Below are 26,583 nucleotides of genomic sequence, written 5' to 3'. Positions count from 1 at the left end.
GCATGTGGAAATGAAAACATAGAGATATGTCATTCCACTGTCACAACAAACACACCTACATCTGCTCGGCCATTTTTAGACCACATTCAGTGTGCTGTTGTAAAATGAGCCAAGACACGGGACCGATAAGGCTTCGCTAGGATAAATGTCTCTGGAATGACCAGGAGGCCCCCCCCCTAAAAAAAAACAAACGGAAAAACAAACAAAAACAAAAGACGAAAATAATTCTACGAGGACTAGCCAACAGATTCACAGCTGCCCATCATGCCTGAGGTTATTTCTCTGGAGCTGTCAGTGACCCCATACTCAACTCTGAACTTGATACTAAGTGTTCAGAGGTACTTTTTAAAATGTAAATAAATATTTATTAATCATGACCTGCATAATCAGTAAACCTCAAAGGCTACTAATGTAATGAGATGCCCAGTTTGTAAGAACATCAAAACTGTTGTACTTGTGTGGAATTTAAAAATTTTACCAAAGGGGTTTGTAAAACATTTGGGTTGTGCTGACACAGATTTAAGTCCACACAGAATAATTCAGATCCTATGACCTGGGTAGCTTCTTAAAGAATGTTAACTGGAAAGGTCATATGGTGTTGAGTGTTCCGATGATGTGCTTGGCCCACTGTAGTGAGATTGTAGAGGACATGATGCTGACTGGCTACAAATGGTAACAGATTGTGGCCAGTTTCAATGGTTAATGTTCACAAAGCAAAATGTTATTACAAGCAAAAGACTGACATGCTGTCAGTTTTTTATCCATAATACCAGTTGCATGCATGGTTATTTATGTATGAATATTTTTTGCTTTGTACAAGTGGATCACTGACCCAGAGGTACCATTGTGTCTTTGGTTCTTGTGAAGCTGTGGTGTCAACTCTTACTGTTTCAACATCCAAACTCTGTGTAGATATTTGCACTTCTTAGTAAATGAAACTGAGATAAAAAATGTGCATTAAATAATCTGTAAGTCTAATTATTATTATGTTTCAAATTTCTTGGTCTAGTTTTACCTTAAAGTACAGCTATTTCTTTCTGCTTGGAAAAAATTCAGGTTCACGTCTAATTTTTAATTTTTTGTATTCTTGCACCATTGTAGATGGAGAGTGGTTCCTTGGCTCTTTTTATATTAAAATAGATGAGTAACAAAGGGACAGTCACTCTGGTCTTTTGGTTTATCTCTGTTGCCACTCTCTTTATTAACTTGTGTATCTCCTGTTTTGTCATTTGTCTCTTGTCGTGGCAGTTTCCTCCCAGTTTTTCTTAACTTTGAATTTCATAAACGTATGTGCCAGGTGTCTATCGGTGCTAATTGGCAAATAGAAGAATAACATTTACAGGAATTGTGTACTGGTCTCTTTTTCTCTTCCTCTGGCATCACAATGTAAACAGAATTTGAAAATGGATGCACCTGTTACTTGTGTAGCCCCTAATGTGGGTCTTTTTTAACTGAAGACTTCAATGCTTATTTGTGTCTTACGGGTAATTTCTCCAGAAACTTTGTATAATGGGCTGTAATGTTGAAAGTGGCTATGTTTCAGAACTGTGTAATACCATTTTCCCCTTTTATATACAAATTTAAACATGTGAGTTTATACATTTTTTGCAACAAAATGATGAAGGTAATACATTAAATCTGTATACTAAATACAGTTTATTTTTAGAGACAAACCTAGTCAAGGTCATTTAACAAACTTCAAGAAAAAATTCTGGAGCATTTTGATTGACAAGTATAGACATTCTAAAGCATGACAGTGACATCCAGTCTCTGATCAGTGTGCGTGGTTCTATCTCCTTTCACTACTATGTACATCTAAAGTAATTTCCTGTGTACTGTCATTGGGGGCAACCTGTAAGGCTATTGGGATTTTAGTGAAGCCCATACCGTTGATTTTATTTTTCAAGGACCCCTTTTAGACCTTTCTGATAACTACTGTGATGCCTTTGGATTTGAACTCTCTTCTGTCTTTTTGTATGTACTCCTTCTCTACTCTTGGTGATAAAGGACCCTAAGTGCCAATGATAAATAAATGATATAGGAAATATTCTTTTTACCTGGAGAACTCTGAAGACATTTTACATTTAAAGACATTTGTGTTTACAGTGTGATATCTTCCACAGCCTTATAGACATGTCCTGTATGGAAAGCAGATAGTGCCTTTCAGTTCTCTCCTCTTCCCTCAGCTTGCCCCTTCTTCCTCTGCCCTGATGTGCAAATAGACATTGTCTTCTCAGCTTTGAGCTTCAGGTTGCTTGACCGCTGTGTCCTTCTAAATGGCAAGCTTTACAATGTTTGTCAGTGCCTCCTCTAAGCTGACATTTAATTTCTTTTATAGTTCGGTATTTAATTTACACAATTGACGTGTTATTCTGGGTACGTGATGCTACAGGTCTGTTTGTATAAGTATAAATAGATATTGGCAGAGCGAAAGCATTTTATTTTTGCGCTCTGTGGTAGGGGAGAAAGTGATGCGTGCATTTCTCCGTTTGTGGTTACAGTGTTATGTTGGTGTAATTCTAAAGTTTTATGACTGCCATTGACAGCCTGTGCACTCCTCGTGGTTTTGGGTATACAATTCAGACCTGTGACTGGATAATTTGAACAGTGCATTTGTTGAAACTACCTTCTGTGATACTTGCACAACCATCACCTTATAAACTGGAGATGGGAATGTTACTAATTATTTGTAGCTCCTGCTCCAGCTGAAATCATGTGGGGTCTGTAAAGTTGTTAAAATTAGAAAGGACCCCTCCTCCCCTCTCTAAGCCATGTGCTGTATTTTGGTGGTTTTGGGCAGGTGTTTCTGACTGCCTGTGTGAATCAGCTGTGGAAAGTGTTTGCAATAAGCAGGTATGGAACCTCTCAGAGGATGGTCTTCTGTGTTGCTAAGTGATGCAGTGTGAACTCTATTGACCTTTTTTTCTTTTCTTTTTTTTTATACCCGAGTCATAGTAAAGTGTTCATTTTTAACATTGTACAGCTTTGTTGTTGAATCAAAAAGGGACAAATGTTTCCTCAGATGTCAAATCCCAAAACTCATCTGTCAAGATTTCAAAATTACGTGTGCCTCACTTTTTTCCTAGAAAGTTTATTTGCTTTGATGTTTTGAAAATATAACAGCTGGTGGTGAATATCTCAGCAGAAACTTGCCAGGGTTGCTGCTAACTCTCCAAAGATGGTTTCTTTGCCAATGAAAGTGTATGAATTGTTTGACTGATTTGTTATACAGTACACTGATGTTTGTCTCCGCAACCATACAGTGTAATTTTCTTAAGAATAAAAGTGCATAATGGCAAAATATCATTATCAAATAGTTTAATAACCTTAATGACCAAAAGGGAGAAATGGTGTCCCACTATGATGTCACCTATGTTTAATTTGTTCTCTTACCATAGGCTTCCTGAGCTTATCAACCTGGAGTTTGTGAAGGAGTTGTTGTAAATCAGATGTATTAGTGGTACCAGAGAAAGCAACCGAGTTACTGAACTGGCTTTCTATTCTGAATTAAGTTGCAAACAATTTCTGTGTAAGTCAGCCATCATCTAGTCTGAACCCAATTTTGTATTTTTTTCCTGTTTTAGCATAGATTTGTGTGCCGTTAAAGAGAAGGTTCTCATGAATCCATTTTCATCCCTGTAGCTACTTCTGTAGTTTGCAAAATGGAATAAGGTGAAAATTTCCTTTTTAAAATTAATTAAATACTAAGAAGGCAGTGCTTTTCCTGGTTTGTATATACAAGTGAAATATTTTCCTGGACGGTTCAGTTCAGTTCTGGAGTTCAGGTTTCCCAGCTTTTTAACACTTCAATTGCTCAGTTTTAGTTCAGTCAAACAAATAGAGATGTCTCCGTTAAAACTGTTCACTGTTGTCTTGAGTATTTGTGGGTCTATAATATGCATGATTTCCATCACAGCCACTGTGTTCTTCAGGGCCTCTATGTCCTCTCTGCTCCCTAACTTTCCAATATGTCCAGTGTTTTCCTGTGTGTCAGATTGTCTCATACCTCGGACACCTCACTTCTGACGGGAATCTGTAAATCCAGAGTGTGGTGGCAGAGGCGGTACAGCACGGTCCAGCTGGCCTTCTGCTTAATGAAGAGGCGCAGCTTGTCCCTGAAGGTCTCCCCCATGAAGCTGTAGATGATGGGGTTGAGGCAGCTGTTGGAGAAGGCGGCCAGGTTGACGACGTGGCCGGTCAGGGGGTAGTCGTGCCACAGCGTGGCGGCGCTGCGGCGGGCCGGGTCGGCCGCGCCTCGCAGCAGCTGGACGCTGATGAAGACATTCTCGGGCAGCCAGCAGATGAAGAACACCAGCACCACCACCACGATCATGCGCAGGGCCTTCTGCCGCCTGGGCCACAGGCCCCGGTGCTTCTGCGCCCGCATGAGGATGCGCACGATCAGTGAGTAGCACAGGCCGATGACGGAGAAGGGCACCAGGAAGCCGATGGTCACCTCCAGCCACTGGATCTCGAAGACGTTGGCGAAGCAGAAGTGCACCTCGCCCGTGTGCTGGGTCTGCACGATGGTGAAGGGCAGCAGGGTGGCCAGGATGGAGGCGGCCCAGATGAGGCCGCAGCTGAGCTTGGCGTGCTGCATGGTCCGCAGGGGGCTGCTGCTCATGGAGCTGGCCAGCGCCACATAGCGGTCGAAGCTCATCCACGTCAGGAAGAAGATGCTGCTGTACATGTTGACCTGGAAGAACAGGGACATGAAGGTGCAGAGGGTCGCGATGTCGTAGTACTTCTCGTTCAGGTTGAAGACCTCGATCAGAGAGTCGGCCACCAGGATGAGGTCGGCCACGGCAAGGTTGATGAAGTACAGGTCTGGGATGGTCATTTTGTCCCTGTGGGTCAGGTTGACGACCAGTATGAGGATGTTTCCGATAAAGCCGACAGGGAAGAGGAAGATAGTGTAGAGGCAGGAGAGGAAAAGGCTGATGACATAGAACTGGGAAGTGTCTGTGCTTTCTGCCAGACCAGTCCTGTTGCAAGTGGATGAAAAGTTCAGCTGCTCTGTGCCATTCTTCCCATATGGAAACAGGGAGACTGTCTGCTCTTCCATGACGAGTGAGTCTTTGTTTTGGCTGCCCTGAATCAGAGGTCACATAGCTCCTTACTGCCACTACATCTTCTAGCCTTATAAATTCCCAGTACCTTCTGTAAAAAGAGTCTCTCATCAAAGCAGTGTTTGCATTCTGGTGCCAGTCAGGGTTTTCAGCCGCTGTTTATGGGTTACTTGATCCCATTTTGACACAAAGCCTTATCTGTTAATAAAAAGACAGAGTGCTCTGTGGCTCTGTACCTCCATGGTTTGATTTAGTCAGTATTCTCTGCAAAAACCCATTTGACCTGCTGGGCTCAAGTGGACTGTGATGCATGGTCTTAGTCTGTGTTCTCTGGGCTTGTGCTCCTTCTGGTAATTTCCTGCTTTCGTCCTTGTGTTTGGCCCTTTCTCTTCCGCACGTTTTGACTCCGGCTCGTCTCTCCCCGTCTATTTGCATGTTAATTCACTGTGCACTGCTTGCAACGGTCACATTGACACCTGAGCTCAAGAGATGAGAGGGAAAAAAGGCATTACATCAAGAAAGATTAGCTACCCTGCCTTCGGCTTAAATTACCTTCACATAGTGGCTTTGAGTATTTCTTGGACACATTTCTTATATGCTGATTTTCAGAGAAAGTATGGAACTGTTGCTTTGCCTTTTTTAACTCTGGAAATGGATCATTAGGTGTCTTGTTGGCAAGGTTTCTGCCAACAAATAACATTCATTCAGTGTTGCTGAGATGTAAGCATGTGGTAAAGTTGTTCTAATAGAAAAGGATCGTGAGTGCTGTCAGTTGAGGTAATGTTCACGTATCATTTATTATCAGGGTCGAGCAGAAGGTCAGCTTCTTAGTCTGTTGATTTCTGTACTGCATCTTATATTGTTCCATAATTTTAAAAAATTTGGTGAACAGCCTGTGAGTCAATTCTGAATAATCCTTATCACCCAGAATACTGCATTCTACACTATTCAGTGTTGGAATTATGTACCCCACAAAGTGTTTAACTTAATAATAACTTCTGCTGAAGCTACATCATCTTATTACCTATTAGCACCTATTATCTATTAACAGGTGCAGTAACGTAGGCTCTTCAAGGAGGTGTTTGGGTTTGGGGTTATCTCTTCAGTTTGAGAATGAAAGAAATTGCACTCATCTATTTGAAAGTTATGCAACATATATTTTATGTCATGTCACAAGGGGTTGTTTTAGACCCTGCCTTGACTTGCCATCAGCAGGAACAATCTGCAGATGTGTTAAGTTGACTGGAGAAACAGCCAGTAGAAAGGCCTACCACATAACCGCAGTATCTTTGGATGTATAATTAGCACTGAGTAAGATGTGTTAATTAAGATTCACTGCCTCAGTCTGACTTAATTGTGGATGCGAGGGGAGTGTGCTTCCACTGCTTTGATTTATCATACCTGCCACATCAAGTGGGTGCTGGGGGGAGTTTAAAATGCAAACCAGAAATTTAAACAGGTGCATTGAGGAGCTGCTTCTGAAAAAAAAATAATCTTCCGTCCGACTAACAGAGTTTCACACCTTTGTAAATGATGATTATTGTTATGATTATTATTAAGTGGGAGGCTCAGAGGTGCCTTGTTTGATAAATCTGCATATGTGTCAGTAGGAGGTGACATATGACAGTCTAAGAAAAAAATGACATTGTCCATTGCAGCAGTGTGGACGATGGTGCACTGCTGTGACTAACACACACAGAAACATTTAATACCAAGGTTATTTGCTGTATTGTTTAAGTGTTAAATTAATCTTATAAAGTAATGCACAACATAGATTTTAAAGAATAAATTGACAGTGTTTGGAATCATGTTTGAAGTAATTCCCTGTTTGTTCTGGTTACAGTCAGGTAATCCACTGACTTCAAATTAAGCCCTCAATACTGCAGTCACCCCCTTGATTTCAAGATTGAAATGTTCTTTAAAACCACATCAAAGCATATTGCAAAGTTGATCAAAAGCCAGCTGTCACTGGTGTAACCTTTCACGTTCCTCTGATTGGAACTGGGGAACTGTTAGATCTGTTTGATCACATTTTTACTGAAACAAGTGGAAAGTGAATCAGCTGCCAGCTATCCTAAATCAGACATTCGCTTTATTGGTGAGGCTGCAAGATGGAGTGAAGGTGAAAATAAATAGATGGCAGTGGAAGAGGCAGTTGTTTTTGTTTTTTGGGAATATGTGCTCCAAGGTCTGCTTTGCATAGTGTTACGACACCTGCTGCTTATGAACAGAGATACAGCTCTATTGCTTAAGCTCCCTCACCTCCTCTGCTGCTGTGAGCAGCTAGCTTTTAAAAACTGTCTCCTCTTCCCTATTAGTGTCATCCATCAGGTGAATAGTGCTGTTTGTCTGTATGTCTACACTGTTACTTGCAAAGGGAAAATTGATTCTTTTAACTTAGATAAAGTGTCTACTTTTCTAAACCTATAAATGTCCAGTTGGTATCAGTTGGTATCAACCAAAATAGCCAGTTCTTGGCGCCAAAGATATTTGGCTAAGTTGCAATGCGGTACATTCTTGTAATAGTGTATTTTTTGGTGGCAGAGTGAAGTCATGCTAGATAGTTTCAAATGGCAATAACTGTTTTTTTATATTACAGCTTCTTATATTTGTGAAATGGTAGTCAGTGGTAGGAAAATTAGTCTGTAATTGATGTATATGTTTCCAGTTTTTATTTAATTCCACTGTCTTGTTTTTCTGTTCATACGAACAAGATCTCACTATTCAATAAATACCTTCTTGTAACTAAGAACTTAATAAACACGTGTCTTACAACCAAATTTCATTATTATATATTTAAATCAAGTTCATGTGTGTAAGATGCTTTTATTTCAACAGCAGTGACTGAGAATAACCCATGGACATTATTAATTGTCTCACTTGAGACAAGTCTGTCTTTTGAGTGCACACACAGTTCATTCTGCCATCCGTCATGTAGATGATTATAGCGCTGCTTGTGTTTACATTGCCTGTCTGTGTAGGGCTAAAATAAGCTGTGTTCTAAATTTCACAGTACCACAATAAACAGGTCTAAGCAAAAGAAAACAGGGCTATTAAATCTTGGTGGTCACAACAATGACGTTATTTCTTTACATAAGAGTTGAGTAGGAAGCCTTTGTCTAGGCAGATGTGCACAGCATACATTTTACACCTCATCACTTTCCTGTATACAGATTGATATTTACAGAAACAGTTCAGCTTGGTTACGTAAGGGTAATTCTAATATGCAACACCTGGGAAACGAAACTCCAGTGTTTGTATTTCAAGCTTAGCTCCAGAGCCACTATTCCACCCTCCCGCCCATTTTAAACTTAGATCAGATCTTAAAAATCTGCACACTGTGGCTAAACTGAATGGAATATGGAACAAGCCAGCAGCAGTAATGGCAGTAAGTAAGCTGACATGGTCACGCAACCTCGACTACAGGGGGTGAAGGCTGATTTTTGAGGCAAGAGTGTCCCTGGTATCCATGGAGTCTGCCCCTTGGTTCCTCAGGTTCAGACGAGAGGGGCAGAAAGCATTCATAATGCATGGTGCCCCCTCTCTTTGGCACAGTTAAACTGATTGCCCACCTGGCTGCAAAGCTAGTGTTTTGTCCTTATCAGTGCAGCAATTGTTTATACATTTTTATACAATTTATACAATATTTATATAATTAATACAACTTTTTGATGCAACTAATTTTTTTATCACAGTTACATTTCCCTGCATTACCTCCCCGCAACTAACATGTTTGTCAGTCTCTTAGCCCCAGAGAAGGGTTCACACTCCAAAATACCTCTGATGCTTCGGTATGAATATATTTGATATTTAAAAAGTGCAGAATCCAAACCAGAAAACAACACCTGCCCTCCTTAATTTTGTTTAACATCTGTTGTTTGACTAAATAGATAATGTAGCTTAAGTCTGAAACACCCTTGACAACAATGGATAGGAGCACTTACTTTTCTAGTGCATGCATATGGCACATGTAGTCCTCCTTTCCTATGCAGGACTTGAAATGCCACAAATTTGTAATCCCCATGTCCAGTGCGCATTGCTCTGAGGAGCTGTGACTGCTGCTAACGCTGTGTGTTTGGTCTGGACGCTCTCCTGTCTGACCACATTAGTTTCCCACGCCACCTGCTGTTCAGCCCAGCTGCAGAGACACAGTCATCCAGGAGCAAACCGATCACCAAGGCTCCTTCCCTTCTGATGCCTACTGTGTTTGTGAGCATACTCCTCCACCACCCCTCCAACCCCTCTTCCTCCCGCCTCCCTCCAATGCTCCTCTTTCCCACCTCCCACCGTCTCCGTGGAGAAGAAGAGCAAGGCGGGGCCAAGACTCTAATGAATGAGTGCTGTCTGTGAGGGAGGGTTCACCTGCTGGGTGCGCGATTTCTGTGAGAAGTAGACATTCAGAGCTGCACGTATAGGCCAGTTATGGTTCTGTAGAATGATTACATTGACACAATACAATTAAATTCCCAACAGGGGTACTGGGGAATCATGTACTTTTTAATTAATAATGCACAACCCAACCACCATTACCCAATTTTAATGTATTGAAAAGTTGCAAGAAAAATTAGAAAAAGAACTCCTTGGGTGAGGACTGTGTCTGCGTGGATGTATCATATTGCATAAATGTTGCTGCTTTATTCAATGTGTACAGTTTTTATTCTTAGTGTGTTTTCCATTCATGATGTGTGTAGATTGTGTCAAATACCCAGTTTTATTTGCTCATCCATGATTATCTTATTACAGTACGTATGCACATGACTGCAGACAAACAAAACGACATCTGCTACAGACCTGGAGGGTGATACTTGTGTCTGTAAAATTGTAGTAGGCATGTATGTATGTGTTTGATGAAACTGCAACTCTGAATTACTTTGCTGTTTCATATATCTCACGTTCATTTGTATGCCAATTCAACATTACGTAATTGTCCATCTTATTACAATGTAAGGTTATTAGGTAATTGTATGGTATGTACAAAGATATGAATGTGGGAGTATTGACCTGACAAAGGAGCCCTGTTTTAGTCATCACTCAGATTTACTCAAAGCACGATAGACAGCTGTGGTTAGTCTGCCGACTGAATTAAAAGCTAAGTGAGTTATGTCTCGCTCATCCTCATTATCCAGTCCTGCAACCTGAAGAGGATGCTGCTCTTTCTATCCCAGCGGTGATCTGTGGATGGCACTATTTAAAGTAGCAGGAAAAGCACTCTGTCTGACTCCAAGTAACTGATAAGTTTTTTGAAAGGGTCGCTTTAGATGAAGCGTGTCTTTTCTCCATTGGAGATGACCGAGCTGTATTGTGTTGTGTCTTTTTATAGACGTCTTTGTCTGTGGCTTTGGTTGTGTGTGGTAATGAGGACCCGGGGGGGAGGGCGGGGGGAGCGGCGTGGCTGTGAGCCCCTGTGGAGCAGCGTGTGGCAGCAGATGGGCTCTGCGCTGCGTGGAGCTCCTGCCCTGGCAGGATCGGGTCCGCAGTGGGCACGAGGCTCACCCCCCCCACCTTTTGTTCCTTCTGTGTCCCGGACCGGTGTCCTCACAGGGCTCGCCGCTTTCATCCGGTGCGCAGCTGATCATATTGTGAAAGGCCGTCAGTACTTATCCGCCTGGGTAATGAGTTACAGAATGGAAGCGGCAGGAATGAAAGAAACTGTGAATTCTGTCTGGCCTTAAGTGCCGTGGCCGCCCGTCCCTGGTCAGCGGGCTGGAGGATTAAAGTCCTGAGACGACTCCCAGTGAATTATGCAACCGCGTTCTGTTCCTTCTCACGTGCTGAGCTTGGGACGGTGACACCGCGCAGCCCCGCTGACAGTGTGCAGGGCTGCCTGTGTTTAGAGTTGGAGCTCTGCCGGCTGGACCCGCTCTTTGGAACAGTCTCCGTCTGACCTTCACATCAACCTCCACGCTGCCCTCCTGCTCCACCCTGCTTTACATCTCCAAGGATGCATTAGTGATTGAAAGAGACCTGTTCACCCATCAAAGCCCGAAGAAGTCCCATTACAGACTAATGACGGAGATTGCCTGTCCAGGCCATTCACGCGAATCCTCTTGATGCCTTGATTGATGTAGGATAGTGTGGAAAATGTATGTGAAACACTGTTAGTCCTTGCTCTGCTTGTTTGGAGAGAGATGTTTTTATCTTCTCAGTAAGGCAGTCAGATGACTAGGAGATTGTCCAGTAGGCAGGTCTGCATTGTTTCGTCTTGTAACTGGCAGTAATAAGCTGCACTTGCATCTGCAGGGGATTTCAGATTCACTTAGGAGTAGCCATCCAAGCCAGTTTTTACTCCTGTCTCAAGCCTTTTGATGGTATGAAATGCTGTTGACGTGCTGCTGCTCAGTACTTGTGTTGTCAGCAGTTCAGCTTTTTGTTGTTAATTTCAGCACCCTTACTGGTAATTATTATTATCAGATATGTGGGTCCGTGTCTCTCCCTTCAGTCTCTGTCAGCAGACTGAGTAGAGTAACAACTCCTTTCTCTATGTGTGATCTGGTAAGAGGGGTATGGTTTTGGGGGGGGGGGGGGGGGTGACAGGGGATGGTGGTCTTTTATGGACTATTATCTCTCTACTTTGATATTCTTTTAAAGGAGTTGAATTTGGCTGTTTTTACTGTGATCAGTTGACCCCTGGTAGTTCCTCTAAATTGTCATGCTCTTCTCTTGATACCTCAGTGAGGCTGTGGACATGATGTTTACATTTACATTTATTCATTTAGCAGACGCTTTTATCCAAAGCGACGTACAAAAGTGCATATAGTGGGCAAACGGGTACAAGATGTGCACAGGTCACACAATGCAGATAGTGCTGAAGCTGAGCACAAGGTCAGTGTAGCGGGCCAGAACTAATCTGATCTAAATGACATTCATGGAATTTATCAATGAGTTGAGCAATAGCACACACTGTGGCTCTGAAATGCATAATACAGTAAGTCAACAACAATACATAAATTCAGTAATTCTTTCGTTTTAGCTCGTTATCAAAATACAAAATTTATGTTGAACATTAATGCTGGAATCTTGATAGGACATTAAAAAGTAATGCTAATTCGGAATGTTCATGACATGACATGTTCAGTAACATTTACGTATTTGATTACCATCACATTAAAAATGTTCATATGCTCTTTCGCATATAACTGTGCATGCCAGTCGTAGGCTGCTCGTCATTGTCCCTCATGCCCCTGCACAGTTTTCGTGACTTGTGGGTCTGTGTTGCAGAGTGTACATAATCATGATAGACGTTGACTGTAGGTGCATTGTCTTTGATTTAGGGTGGTTATTAGAGACCATGAATCCTTATCATTTTAGATGATGGTCCTGCTTCTCAACAAATATTCTAGGTAAAATGTAGTCCACTACATTCCTGGATTTGTTGAAGCCATTTTATTATGCCAGTAAAACAATAAACTAAATTTTACGTAAATTTTGCCTTTTTAAAGAATATTTTGCTTTTTAAAGAAAGCAGTGGTGTGGACATTTGCATTGTTAAATGCCTTAAGACAAACAGTGTATATGTTCAAAACCTATTTATAAATCAAAAATATCAAATTTCACTGTGAAATACTTGCCTTGAGATGCATTTTTTGATCTCACAGTAGAGATAATAGTGGTGAGGAGGCATTTGGTGGGCTTATTTATCATTCATAATCATTCGTCATAGCATGACAGACAGGTGAATGTATGTAATGAAGACCAAATTTGGAAAGCAAGTGGACCTTCTGTCACACCACATTCTGGATGTGAGCACTTGCCTGTCAGTGATACCCTTGTGTTAGTGTATTAGTTTGTAACAGGTGATTAACACGGGGTGTGCAGGTTTTGTGCATCGCATTCTTTATTCACATTTGACACATAACTTTAAATATAACATTGCTTGTCAGCAGATTTCTCCTTGATGAAGTCGGGGAGTGCTGCATAGCCCTAGTGTTCGCCCTTGTGGAAGGACTTGTGTCCTATCAGATCATCCATTAAGGTATCAGATCATCCTATGATCACCCAGTCTCTGCTGATCTGGTAATTAAGTGTGAGGGCAGTGTAGGAAGGGAGGCTGTGATGTCATTCATAGGCTTTGATATGCAAGCAGCAGTGTCTCACAGAAAGTTGGCATAGTAAAGATCTAAAAATGAATTGGTGGTGTGGGATGTCTTTTTAGGTTTGAGGTATTTTTTGTGGGATTAATTGTGATTTGATCTTCCATTCCTCAATTGAAATTCAAATTCCTCAATTGAAATAGGATAGTTTGTAAGTTCACATGGGAGCATTCAGCATTTTCATGCTCTGGATTGTTGAGGTAGTTGTCTTCTCAATTTCTCTTGCTTGTTCTTGAAACCTCAGAATGGTTTTGACCTTGTAATCCTCGCTCAGCCTTCAGAGTGTTTATTTGGACAAAAGGAAGATAAGCTGCAGTTGGTTTAGAGTGATGACCTCAAACCAGAGGAACAGACCTTGTGTTTATTCTTTTAATGTTGAAGGATAGACTTCGTAGGCCAGTATTTCTCAAACCTGATCCTGGGGGCACATTGTGTATGTTGCTTTTTGTAACAAAATCCATTTGAACTTGTAATTAATAAATTTTTCTGCAGCTGTTAACTGTATACCTACTTATATAACAATATCTTAGATAGATATTGTGGCATGAATCCTTTGCAAAAGAAGTATGTTGGAGGGTTAAGAGAGTTCTAAATGAACACTTGAGTTGAAGAATTACCTCTGCCTGCATCTTTCTGTTTTGGGAAAGTTACTTCCAGCTACACATTTCTTTCACAAAGAAGGAAATTCTTTTCAAACAACAGACACGAAGCAGGAGATGTTATACCCTGATTAGAAGTCAGTTTAACAGCTCTATCAAGCCTGACTCATTGTTACCCCAGTTGCAACAAAAAACATTATATGCAGTCTGGTGCTGGCTGTGTGGAAATGTTGGCTATATAGAAGTGCAGACGTGTGTGTGGAAGGCCACATGGACATTGCAGATTTTATGGATGCAAGTCCACACGTTGGAATATATGAGACAAAGACAAGTAAATACAGAGCAGGTCAGAGCTGGTATTGGTGAGGTGTGCATTTAAAGAGGTTTTTAGGGTCCGTTTTCTGGGTCTTGACATCAGCAGATACTTTCCCTCACTTTTTTTCCCTGCATAACTGCCGTAAAGATGTGCTTCACGCCCTCATAATAACCATCTGCAGAGAAACGTATGACTAGTGTCATAATTGTATTTTCCAGGAACCTGTATGAATATTTTGAAAACAAACAGAAAGACTAAAGAAAATATTTAAATAGCAATTGTATCTGAGTTGCTGGGAGAAACCAACCCTGGTCCTGCTGATAGGTGAGGTCCTGCACGTAGCTTGAACCTCCTGGTTTTCTGTGCACTGTATGTGGACCATTGTTCTGCCCTGTCATCCACCATATACCACAGTCAGGGGTTGCAGTGGTGTTTTGATTCCCAGGGTGAGATCCTTGTCTATCTTGCAGTAGGACAAAAGTCACTGTCAGAATGTAAAATTTTTTAAGATCAGATGGATCAAGCACACTGCACAGAGCTATCACATGGCTAGCATTGCCAAAATGCATGTAATGATGCTCTTTGGCAGCCCTCATTCACAATAAATTTGTCTCACATAGCAACTTGTCTACAAACTCATTTCGAAGAAGCCCTCAGAATCTTATTTTTTAAATTATATTTCCCCTACAGTCTTTGTGGATATTATCACATGATGTGCTGTTTCCAAAACATGTCAATATTTGCAGTCAACACTTGAGTTTCTGTGAATTGGGCCTCTGTCACGTAATGGAAAGTACAGGCTTTTTAAAGCATTGGATGTTTAGCTTCTGTAGTCCCTGGCAGACCTAAACCCATTAATGAATTACTGTGGGCAGTGTGTTAAGCAGAGCTACTACTAACAGTTGCCAAGGATTATTAGATTGAATTGACCCCTGTATTGAATCGTTTTAGGTAACCAAAAAACAATACATTTTCTATTCACTATATAATATTTTCTGCATTCTTACTAATAACTGTAACCGAATAAAATGAATTAAGCTGTAGTCTTACCTGAGTTAAAACCGTTAGAAGTCTTTAGACAGTGAAAGTTTATTTTTAGCTATTAAAATCAGTAAGAAACAGTACACATAATTGAATTCATTCTTAAAATGTAAAATTGGATCTTTGAAAGTGGACTCTTATTGTTTTTTGTTATTGTTGTTGCACTGTGTATCTTAATTTCAGTCTATGAATCAACATAGTAATTTTTTTCACAAAAGATGTGATTCAGCACATTATATATAGGGTAACAAAGTAAGTCAGATTATTCAAATATTAAAAAGTTGGACTCCTTTTCCTTCATACAGATATAAACCTCAATCAGGACTGTCTGTTGGGCCACAAAGGATAAGAAGAGTCTTTGTGAGATGCTAAGGTTGAGATAATTGAATTCAGCCTCTTTAATCTGTCAGCGGAAGTTAATATATGGTTGTTGTTCATGGTAATGAAGACTTTTGTGAAACATTATACTTAGACCATTATAAAAATGTATGCAAAAGGTGTCACACAGTATTACACACTATTCAGTGGTCCAGCTTTTAATTATCTTGTGATGCCGAGCTTGTTCTCAGGGGCCTACATCTTTAACATTGTTCGCTTCTTAAGTATATTGTTGAGCTCTTTATGTGATTTTCTACAATAATAGAATATTTCACCATGAGTCAATTAAACAGCTTTACTTTGCCAACAGATTTAATTCACATTTGGCAGAAACAGACAATAGACAATGCACATGTATGCATTTCTTCTGAGGTTGTGGTCCTCAAAGGTCCCTACCAGAATAATCAATATGTCAGACTGTCATTTGCACACAACATGGACATGTTTATGCTCACTTGGGTTTACATAATGAAGCTACAATGATATATTGCCCTTATCAGTATAAAATAGTAAAAAAGTATAAATACTTGTAAAACTGAAAGCCAAAATATACATAACTAAAATGTAAAAAGAACACACCCTCCAATTCCTAGTGTACAGCATTTGCCAATAAGTGACAATATACCAAACACAAAAACTCTTTCTAATCATTTATGCTCTGTGTGCAGTTCAAGTTGTGGAGATGTGCCTGCAAAATGTCAAATTAGAGGAAAACCCCACTTGATAAACCCTGTTCAGAGTCTGTTTGTTTTTAGTTAAGCTTTGACAGGGGTTGGGTTCCACTAGGGAACTAAAACAGAAGCAAAAGAGGACAGTCGACTTGGAGGCACAGCACACAAAGACCCACAGCTCCCTGTTGCAGGGCCTCTGTGTCCTCCCATAACCTTACTGACACAGTAGGTTGCTGCTTGAGGTCCCAGGACTTAATGATAGTCTATTTCTTCTGTTAAACACACAGGAATGGAGTTCAGTATTCCAACCTGTTTTATATCATGTCATCTGAAGACCATTTGTCGCAGGTCTCTGTGTTAGCTCAGTGTTAGACACCATGTTATGTACAATCTCCCCGTTTGCCTACAAAAGTCAGGATAACAGGATTCATCTGTCCTTGTTTAAACACAAAGGGATTATTGCAGATATGTTACTATGCGTAAAATACTTCAAGTTTTCAGACATCCTGAGATTATGGCTAATTGTATGTCCCAGGACATTTACTGTATGCTGCCTGTGTTTATGGTACATACCAAGACTGATAACAAGACATAGCAAGACAAGAGGTACAGCACATGCAAAAAACTGATGGTCAATTAACCTTGATGTGGTTGAGAACATCTGATTACCATTTTAATTAGTTGGTCTTTGCGGTTGCTTTGCTAACAGTTGTAAGCAATAGGAAAAGGAAAAATAATACTTTGCATGTTTAATATAAAGAGCTACTGCTGCACCTGCATTGTAGTCAGTGGTCATTAGTGGTTGTTGTTTCCTGGTCGTCAGCGGTCGTCATTTCTTGGGTGTCTCTGATCTCGATGTGTGGGGCCATGATGTGCCGGTTGGCCTCCCGGCCACCCATGCCATGGCAGCAGAGCACCTCCCTCAGGCCGTCCCTGAAGGGACCGTGTAACAGCAGTAGCAGCACTAGGCTGGCACAGCTGCCCGAGAACAGCACGAACTCCGCCACGCTCATCAGCGCCTCCTGCCCCGGGGACAGGGACCTCAGGCTCACTCGCTTCATCAGCACGCCATTATAGAAGATCCGACAGACAAAGGTCACCAGGGTGACCGCCAGGAACACTGGGAAGGCCTTGAGTCTGGACAGGAAGCTGCTGTTGGATCGCCTCCAGACGAGGCAGCCAGCCCCCAGGAGCACCAGCAGGAGGAGGTTGGGTAGGATGAAGCCCAGGACCAACTTGGTCGTGCTGTAGCCATGTTCGGCTTGACAGGGGTCCACTCGGCAGGTTGTCACGTTGTGAGGGTCCTTTGATGTGCCTAGGAGTCCCGTCAACAGCACTGAGGACAGCAGAGAGGCCAGGGAAGTCACACTCACACACACAATAGGCTTGTTCAGGGCCATCTGTAGCAGGGGCGTGCTTGGAGGATCCTGGTCAAATATTAGGACAAAGCCCATCAGCACCAGCGTGAGCTGTCCACTGAAGTAGGCCACGTTGTAGAAGAAGGAAAAGACGGCACAGTTTAAGTTGGTGGTTTGCAGGTATTGTGGCCTGTGAGCCAAAGAAGAGAGGGAGCAGAGAACTATGTAGAATTCCGAGATGGAGAAGGCGCAGAGGAGTGTGTCGAGCCGGTTCCAGGTACCGGCTCTGTAGGTCCTGAAGAAGCTGTAGAATAGGAACAGCCCAGAGGCAAAGCCCAGCACAGCACACAGCGCATAGCAGTAGTTGGCTCTTGAAGTCAGGTCATTGGCTGCAATCTTTGCGATGCTGTCTGCAGTGATGAGGTTGTAGGTGGGATGGGTGATGAGCTCTGTTGTTGTGGCATTAACGGTTTCATTTAAATATGGTGCGTCAGTTGACTTCAAGGGAACAAAAAAAGAAATATCAGAATGTAACCGTCATGGAAAGTAACCCTAGAGAGACAACAGCAACAGTAACCGAGTCCATGAGAACAGTTCCTTTGTATGTAATTACTGTATCATTGTCTGACTATCGCAAGAGTGACATCTAATGCTGAGACAGCAGTACTTTGAAAGGAAATGGTTTGTTTGAGTATTGTCAGCTGATTTTTGTGTCCATTTAAATTGGCTTCTGCAGTACATTATTGTTATTACTTAATATGCACCATTTGTTTCCTGTGTTGTAAGTTTGGGTATCTACAAGTACCCACCAGCTTTGTGACATCTGTGGCTTTTATGTGACCCTTCTATAGGGCGTCTACTTCCTGTGTAATGTTGAATGACTGATGTCGAGAAAATTGTTCACAGATGATTGTTTCCTGTTCTCTGCCTTGTTTATTTGCTTAGCAGAAACTTGTGTCCAGAGTGATTTAAATTTCTGACAACTTTATCACAGCTAGATGTACTTGAGGAGTTGACGTAAACGGTAGTAAACAAAGGGTATGCAAGCAGAGTCCTATCTTTGTTCGTTTTTTGAAATATGCAGTTGCTGGGTCCAGAAAAAGGTACTCAAAGTGATATGTGGAACAGTGTTTGAGTTTCAGAAACAGTTTGGGAAAGACACATCATAGTTCCTGCTTTTATCTTTTGCATTTTGTAAATTGGTAGGGTTTTATGATGACCCGAAATTTGCATCCCATAGAGGTTCTGAATGATCCATCAATAGAATGTATTGTCTCCCCAGGTAAGTGATGGCCACAAAATAAAAGCAAGATGTCAGAGAGAAGCTGTTTTTTCTATGTACAGAACAAAACACTCCTTCAGATCAATCTGCTTGTATAGGGCAGTATAATTCCTACAGTAACATTGCTAGAATATTCTGCTTATTACAAAAATCAAATGAAACCTTGAATACCATGATTACAGTTATGGGATTATGTTCTATTGTGGTTGCTCTGGATAAGAGCGTCTGCTAAATGCATGTAATGTAATATAATGTACAGTCTTTTTTGTTCATTGCTATTTCAAAAAAATTTGGGGAGGGGAGTTTAGTTTTCTTGGATACCATTCGACATGGCAGGAGAAAGAAATGTAGTTTCTGCCGGTTAAAAAGGTAACTGAGCTTTACAGTAGTTTTCATGAGACCAACCAAAGAGAAGTAGCTGAGAAGCTGGACATTCTAAAGTTGACAGTGTCTGACATTCCAAAAGATATGGGAAGGCATGACGAAGAACAAACGAGACAAAATAATTGAAAACCGGCATGGCACGGACGGTTGAGTTGGTGTAGTTTTGCTGTTTTAGTTTAGTTTTTAGTTTTAAAGAGTGCATAGATTTGCTGAGCCACAGCAACCCCACTCCACTCTGTTGTGTGGTCTTCTTTTACTTTTTTTCTTGGTGCAGAAATTGGTGCTTACCCCTACCACTGCCCAGACACGTCACAGGTTCCCTGCTTGTATCTTTGCATCAATGATTCCTGATAAGTGTTTGGATTCTACATGTAGAATCTTGGCAAGATGGGTCCCATCATCACCTATTCAGTTCTAAATGCTGTAGTTCATCAGGTTTCTGTTATACACCCCCAGTGGTCGGGCAAGGTGCTGTGACGGTACAGTTGGTCAGGGTCTGCCAACAGTCTTTCATGAATACTGTCTCTGATCCCTATTCGACATGTTCAATCGGGAATGATGGCCATCAGCGCAAATACAGTGTGCTTCGTGACTACAGACTATGATTGGCCACCAGTGGTTTATTACCAGCCGTTGCATGTGTGTATCCCCGGCTTTATATGTAGAAAACCCTTTAGTCAGCTCTGTAACAGAGCCTTTTGCCTTGGAAGTAGACAAGGAGCTTGACCATCCTGATGTATTTTGAGCCTTTGGTGTCATTCTCACTGCAGTTATATTAATCTAACACCGAAGCTTTAATTTTCCTTTACACTTCAAAACTGTGGTTCGAGTTTTTTTTTTTAATTTTTTGTTTTAATATGGACTTCTGAGAATAACTCATGTGTGACACAGATTATGTCAAAAGATGAGCCTTTAGAAGAATTTAAAAATCAGCTAACACTTTTTCATAACACAAAATTCTAGTTAATGCCTTTAAAATTCCTTTAAAGTTTAAGCAGGACTGACAGGTCTTTGACAACACTGATGTAACATTGCAGATTTCTGTGCATTTCATAATCTTCTCTGTCTAAAGTGTCATTTTCCTTCCTGTTACAAATAAACGTTTATATCGACTACTAGTCCTTCCTTTCTTCTTGGCTGGTGGTAGACCATAAAGGACCATGAAAGTAAGGAGTGGCTTGGGTGCAGTGGTGAAGCTGTAGTCAGGTCCAGGGCAGGAATGCATGGGCTGACAGTACCCAGATTCTGCGCTGCTGAGACTAACATACATTTATTTACCAGAACTATGGCATTGTCATCTATCTCTTCTTCCTGAGTCACCATAACTGTTTAAGCAAAGTACTTGGAGGCTGTTTAGAGGTGAATTCAATGCACAAACTCAAAAACGACCATTGAAAAAGTGTAATGGATTGATGAATTTCATAGCCTGAGCCTCATATCCGACTAAACAAAGGCAGTCTGTTCTGTTCAGTCTCTCAAAAAAACTGCCACGTGCAGCCAGCCACTCTTCTCAACACCTTGAGCAGAAAATAGCATGCAACTTTGAGTAGCGCTCTCTCTCGCTGACCCTCCGAAGGAACAGCCCTTGCGATCTTTCTCAGCTCTTAACGGAAATCATCTGGACCACTGCGAACGAAGGCACCGGCTGTCCCCCCTCGTTTGTCCCTTCTTCATTCTCTTACATATGAAGGAAGAGCCATCAGATGTTTCCACTTACCATTTTGTTTGACTTGGCTCCGTCTGGTTGTTTTTGTTTGTTCTTGCTAAATTCGGCGCAGCGCGCACAGGCAACGAGAAGTCACTTCCTCTTAAAGTGATGCTTGTCACAGACACAGGAAAGCTTCACAGGATTTGGGCTGGCTGTATTTTGAAACTCAACACCCTAACAGCGCACTTTCAGAGTGACTTGGTTGCCACGTGACCCCCCCCCCCCCCTTCTTTTTTCTCCTCTGCATCTGTGTCTGTCAGACATATATAATATTATGTTAAGTGTCTGTCTATCCCTGTTGGGGAGTTGTTGGTGACTGAGTGACCGTTGACTGACTTCTGCTCAATACAGTTTTTGTATGTATTAATTCATTTTCGACCTTGTGCTGGATATTCTATTAAACATTTGTTTCTTGTAACATATATATGAAATGTATGTTTATATTTAAGCAATGTGTTTTGAAACTTTTCACAGCAAAATGTGACTTGCACAGCACCCTAACATACATACAGCTGCACACGCCCTTGCTAGGAAATGGCTATGAAGCGGCCCTTTCTGTCTCTAGCTCCAGCAGACAGTTTCTACGCCCAAACCCTTCCTCTCAGCCTCCTGCAGTCTCCAATCATAGCGTTTTTTTTTTCCTCCATACAAATATGCACAGTAATGCTTTTCATTATAGTAATGCGTTTCAAATTCTGGAGGGTGTTGATCTTTGGTTTTGGATTTGTTTTGGGTGTTTTGTGTGATTAGTATCAAGTGGAGGTGGCTGATACAACAGCAGGATGTGGTAAACAATTTTTAGAAACACACGTCAAACACCAGTTGTCTTGTTGAGAAGACTCAGAGCGAAAGCAAAAACGGAGCCCGCTCAACCACTTGCATGTACAGTCCCGGCTGTTGTGTGGTGTGCAGAATGGTGTCTCAATGGCCGCTTGTACAACTCATCGGAAAGGTCTTCAGCCCACGAGAGGGTGATTAAGCATGTTATTAGGGACAGCACAGTCTAGTCCAACCCCCAAAATAGATTTCTACATAATAATATGACACCAATGGATGGGTGGAGCAACAGAAAGTAAATGGATTGCTCAAAAAGGGAAATTTAAGGGCAACTGAAATTTAAGAGGAAAATAAGACCAGGAAGTCCTGTGGCTCTACATGCACTCTAGTAGCACCCTCACTACATGCACAAAACTCCGAACTGACTAGCTGAGCATAGACACTCTATTGGAAAAGGTAGATTGGGTATACTTAGAATATGCATGCAGAGCTATGCAGCAAAACAGCTTTCTGTATAGGTCCAAGATCAAGGGTAAAGGTTCATGGCTGTGTCACCAAAACACTGTAGGATACTGATTGCAATCAGTACAAAGTCACTAATGGAAATGAGCAAACTACAGGAACAATAGGTGATGGGTTGGGTGGGGGTGGGGGGCCACATAAGAGATCCCTGTATGTTGTGTTGCATTAATCAACACATGGCCTCCATTCCAGAACTTTTGCAATATCTAAAAATGGTGCTTTAACAAAAACAATTATTAACAGATCAGAATAGGAGTGTATGTTATGGTAGTTAGTGGGATTAGAGAGTTGCATTTATCTGGTCAGAACAAGCATTCAGGTGCCTAAGAGTTATCATTCCATACACATTACAACTGGACTGTATAATATATGAAAAGGGCAGAGGTACAATAGGAGGAGCTTCTGCCTTTTGGAGACTAGAACCTGAGTGAATGAGTGTATAGCTTAGCTTTCTTTTATTTCATTTTTGCATTTGTCCACAAGATGGAACCCTTGTGTAATTTTTTGGAGAGCTGTTTGCGCTATTTTAGTGACTCTTCCGTGTATTATGTGTATAAAAGAAAACATAAACACCATTTTTTTCTTTCTAATTATTTTCTTAAATACCCTTTGAAAGTGTAAAAGTATAAACTGACATTTTTCCAGTTTCATGAAAATTGTATTATCTGGCACTGGCGTAAGGAAGCCAAGGGATAACAGTTGGAGGACTGTACTGGTTATGGCCTTGGTGGGTGGTCATGTGGATTGTGAGGTCTCTGGAGTGCACATGATTTAGAGATGTCCACCTGGCAAGGGTCAAAGGGCACTGTCATTTGGTCAGCTGGGGCCAAAGGCAAGTGATTGTAGAGACCGCGCCACAGTAATGTCTGGGAAACAGGGCTGGCTAGAGAGCTGCTGTGTGGCTGACCTGGAGGACGTTTTAGCCCCTGCTCTGGATGAGCATGTTTCAGACACAGGTGGCCAGACTGAGGTCAGAATTGATACTCTGCCTGTAACTAGTAGCACAGGAAAAATGTGTATTTACAGTATCATTTTTAATTTTCAAACTGAAAAAGCAATTTTGTTAGTAACATAGTGAGAGGCATTATCAGTTTTGATATTTGGAAGGCCCTTGCAAACTGTGACAAACTGGGTTTTTTATTTGATTGCATCTCAGTGATTCATTTGAGTTCAGTTGATTATAGACAGATGAAACATACCGTACCAATTTTATAAAGGATATAAGAGAGAGCATATTTACAGTGCACTTTAAAGCCTGATAACTTTTTGAAGGCAGACTTAGCTATTGTTTATTAGGGTTCTAATTAGAACGGCTAGTGGATCTTCTTGATGTTTCTATTCCAGACAGAATATTCATCACGGTCACCAGTTTTAACCAATAATATATAATTGGAATGTGCGGTCAGAAAATGATGGGAGAAAATTTCCAGAAACTACACTTAACTAAGGAAAAAATAAAAAAGATGGCATCGCATCATGTTTCAAAGTCAAGTCAGTTCCATTTCCTTCAGTGTTACATGTTACAACACTTTGGAAGCTAAATTGACCATGTAATTTGAATTTGAATTCTGTATTGAACTCAAGTCTGTCTGTGTTGGAAGTGCATTTGTTTGTCTTCTGTGTTTTGGCTGAGACTGCCAGAGAGAGGGATGATAGAAATGCCCTGATTCACTGGCTGTGGAGTTTCCACTCACGCTACTCTCCTGCAGTGTTTTCCCAGTGACCATTGCCCAGCCTGATGCTAAGCATGTTACATTGTTTCATTGCTTTTTTCGCCAGGGGGAGTTGTGCGCACCTGGTGGAGGTGTGACATAACCTTGACTTTTGTGTATGCAGGCAGCGTCAGCAGTAGAGCATGACAGGCCTGTCAGCACTGCGGTCCACTTCTGGCAGTGGGCCCTCAGTGAGATTTTCTGAGGTTTGGTAATACTCCCCAAGTGTAATGAAACAATGCAGATGTATAGGACTGTAGTTTATATCTGCAGGTTTTTGTGTGTGCATGTGCACGCGCGTACACAGGAGGCCTTGTCCAGGCTCAGTCCTCACTCTGTTTAATGTAAAAGTATGTTAACCCTCTGACGTATGACTGATTGATCCTGTGACTTAAAAATGAACACACACCATATCTCTTAGAAAAATGGTTGTATGATTCAGTTTACAACATGCAGGTGTTATCATAAAGGGTTGTTGTCTTAGTCTGAAACACGCTTGCTGTGAGCTAGAACAGCTCACTTGAGGTAGTTGTTATTGAGAGGTGTGGGAGTGTCAGAGTGTCACCAAGTCCCCTCATTTCACCCTCCAACAGGCCTCCAGCCCCCCCAAGAGAGATGCTGTAGAGCAGCAAATCCAAAATATGGGGGGGGGTGGCTGTTTCCTGTTTCCTAACGTGTTTGTCAGTGTTTAATGTTTTTAATTCTCCATTATGGTCACTAAAAGCACAATTCAGTACATGGCTGGCAAGCGAAAGGAGGTGGATTGGGTTTCAGACATCTGTTCAGGACTGGTTACTCTTCCCAGGCTGATGGGGAGAGGGGTATGCTTTTACCACATGGTGTTAATGTGAACATCTCCCCCAGAATGCTTCCATGTGCAGTGCTCATGATGTAGGAAACCAGCAGGCGAGGGGCGGGAAGGCAGTGTGACCTCAGAGCACCCCCACTGATGGACCAATCACCTGAAGCATGACTCTCCCTGGCTCTGTGCTGATAACGTGCAAACAGGCAGACATAGTTATAGTGCTGCAGTTCCAGCGCAGTGCAAATACAGTAACCATGAATTGTTGTGAACTGCTCTGCTGTCAGCTCCAACAGCAAACACTTTGCTGAATTTTTAAAGATGTGAATTGTTTGTTTTTCTTATTATAGTGAGTTTTTCCCCCGAGGGTTTTTTCTGGGGCTTGGCTGCCCTTGGGAAAGGCTTGAGGGAGATACAAGGAACCAAGCAGTGCAGAAGCTCTGCCTGATTTAACCCGAATTTTGAAAATGAATCTCTTTCATAGTTTGTGAGGATGTGAACCTTGGCCAAGACAGACTACTATACAATAATGGCAAACCAAATGGCATTGGGACGGATTTAAACTACTTTGGTGGTCTGTTATAACTTCGGCTGTGCAATTTTGCTCTAATACTTTAACTTTTCATTGCTATTTTGAACAATATTAATCTTGGAACACCAAAATAAATTACTTTCTTCATTTGCATGTTTCTATGTGCTCTTTAGAATGTAGTAATTTTAATCAAAACAAATACAGAATAACTGGACCAGCAGTTATTGTTATTCTTCAGAGAGAATCTTGATAAAAAGGATCAGGTGATAAACTGAACAATAGAAGTATGTTTTCATACAAACAGGTGAGTGAAGGAGCATTGTAATCGGTAGCTGTGTGTGTGTGTGTGTGTGTGTGGGTGACAATGAGTTATGGATTAACAGTTTGTGACATGGGTGTGCCTCTCCTGCACATAGCAGTTACTTGTAATACTCCTGAAACAAAACAGGTTTTTCTTCTAGATCAGCTGTAATTATTTTTAATGTAATTTAGTTTCCCACTCTAACTGCAACACATTTGACTGTTTTTATTAAGGTAACTGGAGTGAAATGTGATTGTATGAATCAGTCTGACTAGAAATCCAGCAAGGCCATGCCACAGTGTTTGCCTCTAACGCTTCTCTGACTCCTTAGCCAGTGACTGAAGTAATCATTTAGAAAATCATCATTGTTATTGGTGCCACGTTGTCTTACATTACATTAAATGCATTTAGCAGATGCTCTTATCCAGTGCAACTTCCATCACAATAGTCTTATTACAAGCTGTTGTGGAAGTGCAGCCCTGTAATTACCTTTTATAGAGCGCAGGTAGTACCGTTGTCGTAGGGGGCAGGGAGTGTCCTCACATGGCGGCCAAATCACTGGGTGATGTTGCCCCTGAAGTGGAGACATTCTGCCTCATCTCACTCACAATGACAGTTTATAATTCCAGCAGGTTGAAAATGACACAATAATAAGTAAATTGACTAGCGCTTGAAGAACCAGAATGGAAAGAATGAACAAATACATCACTGTATTTGGAAGTTAGGTAGGCATAGAACTATTATTGGATATGGTTGGGCATTTGGTATAAGATATCATGGAGAGACGTATGCTTAGTGAAACCACAGAATACCTGTGACTTTGGAATGCCTTATTTCAATATTGGAATGTGGAGATGTATTGTCCTTCACAAGTCAAAAAGATATGGTGTATGGGCAGCAGTACAGCTGTTGGCCTACATGCAGTTGCAGCCAGCTTCCAGCTGCAGCGCATCCATTAGTGAACAGCATAGGGATAGCTGCTACAGCTGATTATGAAAGGATTTTTTAGAGTAGGCTCACCCTAAAAGCAGATTAAATCAT

General features: G+C 41.5%; 3 protein-coding genes across 5 annotated transcripts in view; 1 reads left to right on the top strand and 2 right to left on the bottom strand.

The window, feature by feature from the left end:
* Positions 1 to 26,583, top strand: part of LOC118782605 (uncharacterized protein C7orf50 homolog) — an 85,584-nt gene that overhangs the window by 8,823 nt on the left and 50,178 nt on the right. The window lies entirely within an intron of this gene.
* On the bottom strand, positions 1,786 to 9,285 carry LOC118782581 (G-protein coupled estrogen receptor 1-like). The gene is made up of 2 exons (XM_036535938.1): positions 9,014 to 9,285; positions 1,786 to 5,545 (listed from the first exon to the last, which is right to left on the bottom strand). The coding sequence occupies exon 2, from the start codon at positions 5,063 to 5,065 to the stop codon at positions 4,001 to 4,003; it is 1,065 nt and encodes a 354-aa protein (XP_036391831.1). The 5' UTR covers positions 5,066 to 5,545; positions 9,014 to 9,285; the 3' UTR covers positions 1,786 to 4,000.
* Positions 16,042 to 21,073, bottom strand: LOC118782570. Its single transcript, XM_036535927.1, has 2 exons — positions 20,906 to 21,073; positions 16,042 to 18,020 (listed from the first exon to the last, which is right to left on the bottom strand). The coding sequence occupies exons 1-2, from the start codon at positions 20,906 to 20,908 to the stop codon at positions 16,950 to 16,952; spliced, it is 1,074 nt and encodes a 357-aa protein (XP_036391820.1). The 5' UTR covers positions 20,909 to 21,073; the 3' UTR covers positions 16,042 to 16,949.

Source organism: Megalops cyprinoides, chromosome 1 (genome assembly GCF_013368585.1).
Source record: "Megalops cyprinoides isolate fMegCyp1 chromosome 1, fMegCyp1.pri, whole genome shotgun sequence".
Taxonomy (NCBI): Eukaryota; Metazoa; Chordata; class Actinopteri; order Elopiformes; family Megalopidae; genus Megalops; species Megalops cyprinoides.
This window is presented reverse-complemented; position numbering and strand designations above follow the sequence as displayed.

What these genes read in the sequence shown, in the direction of transcription:
- LOC118782581 (XM_036535938.1), bottom strand. Translation starts at nt 5,065, where the DNA reads ATGGAAGAGCAGACAGTCTCCCTGTTTCCATATGGGAAGAATGGCACA.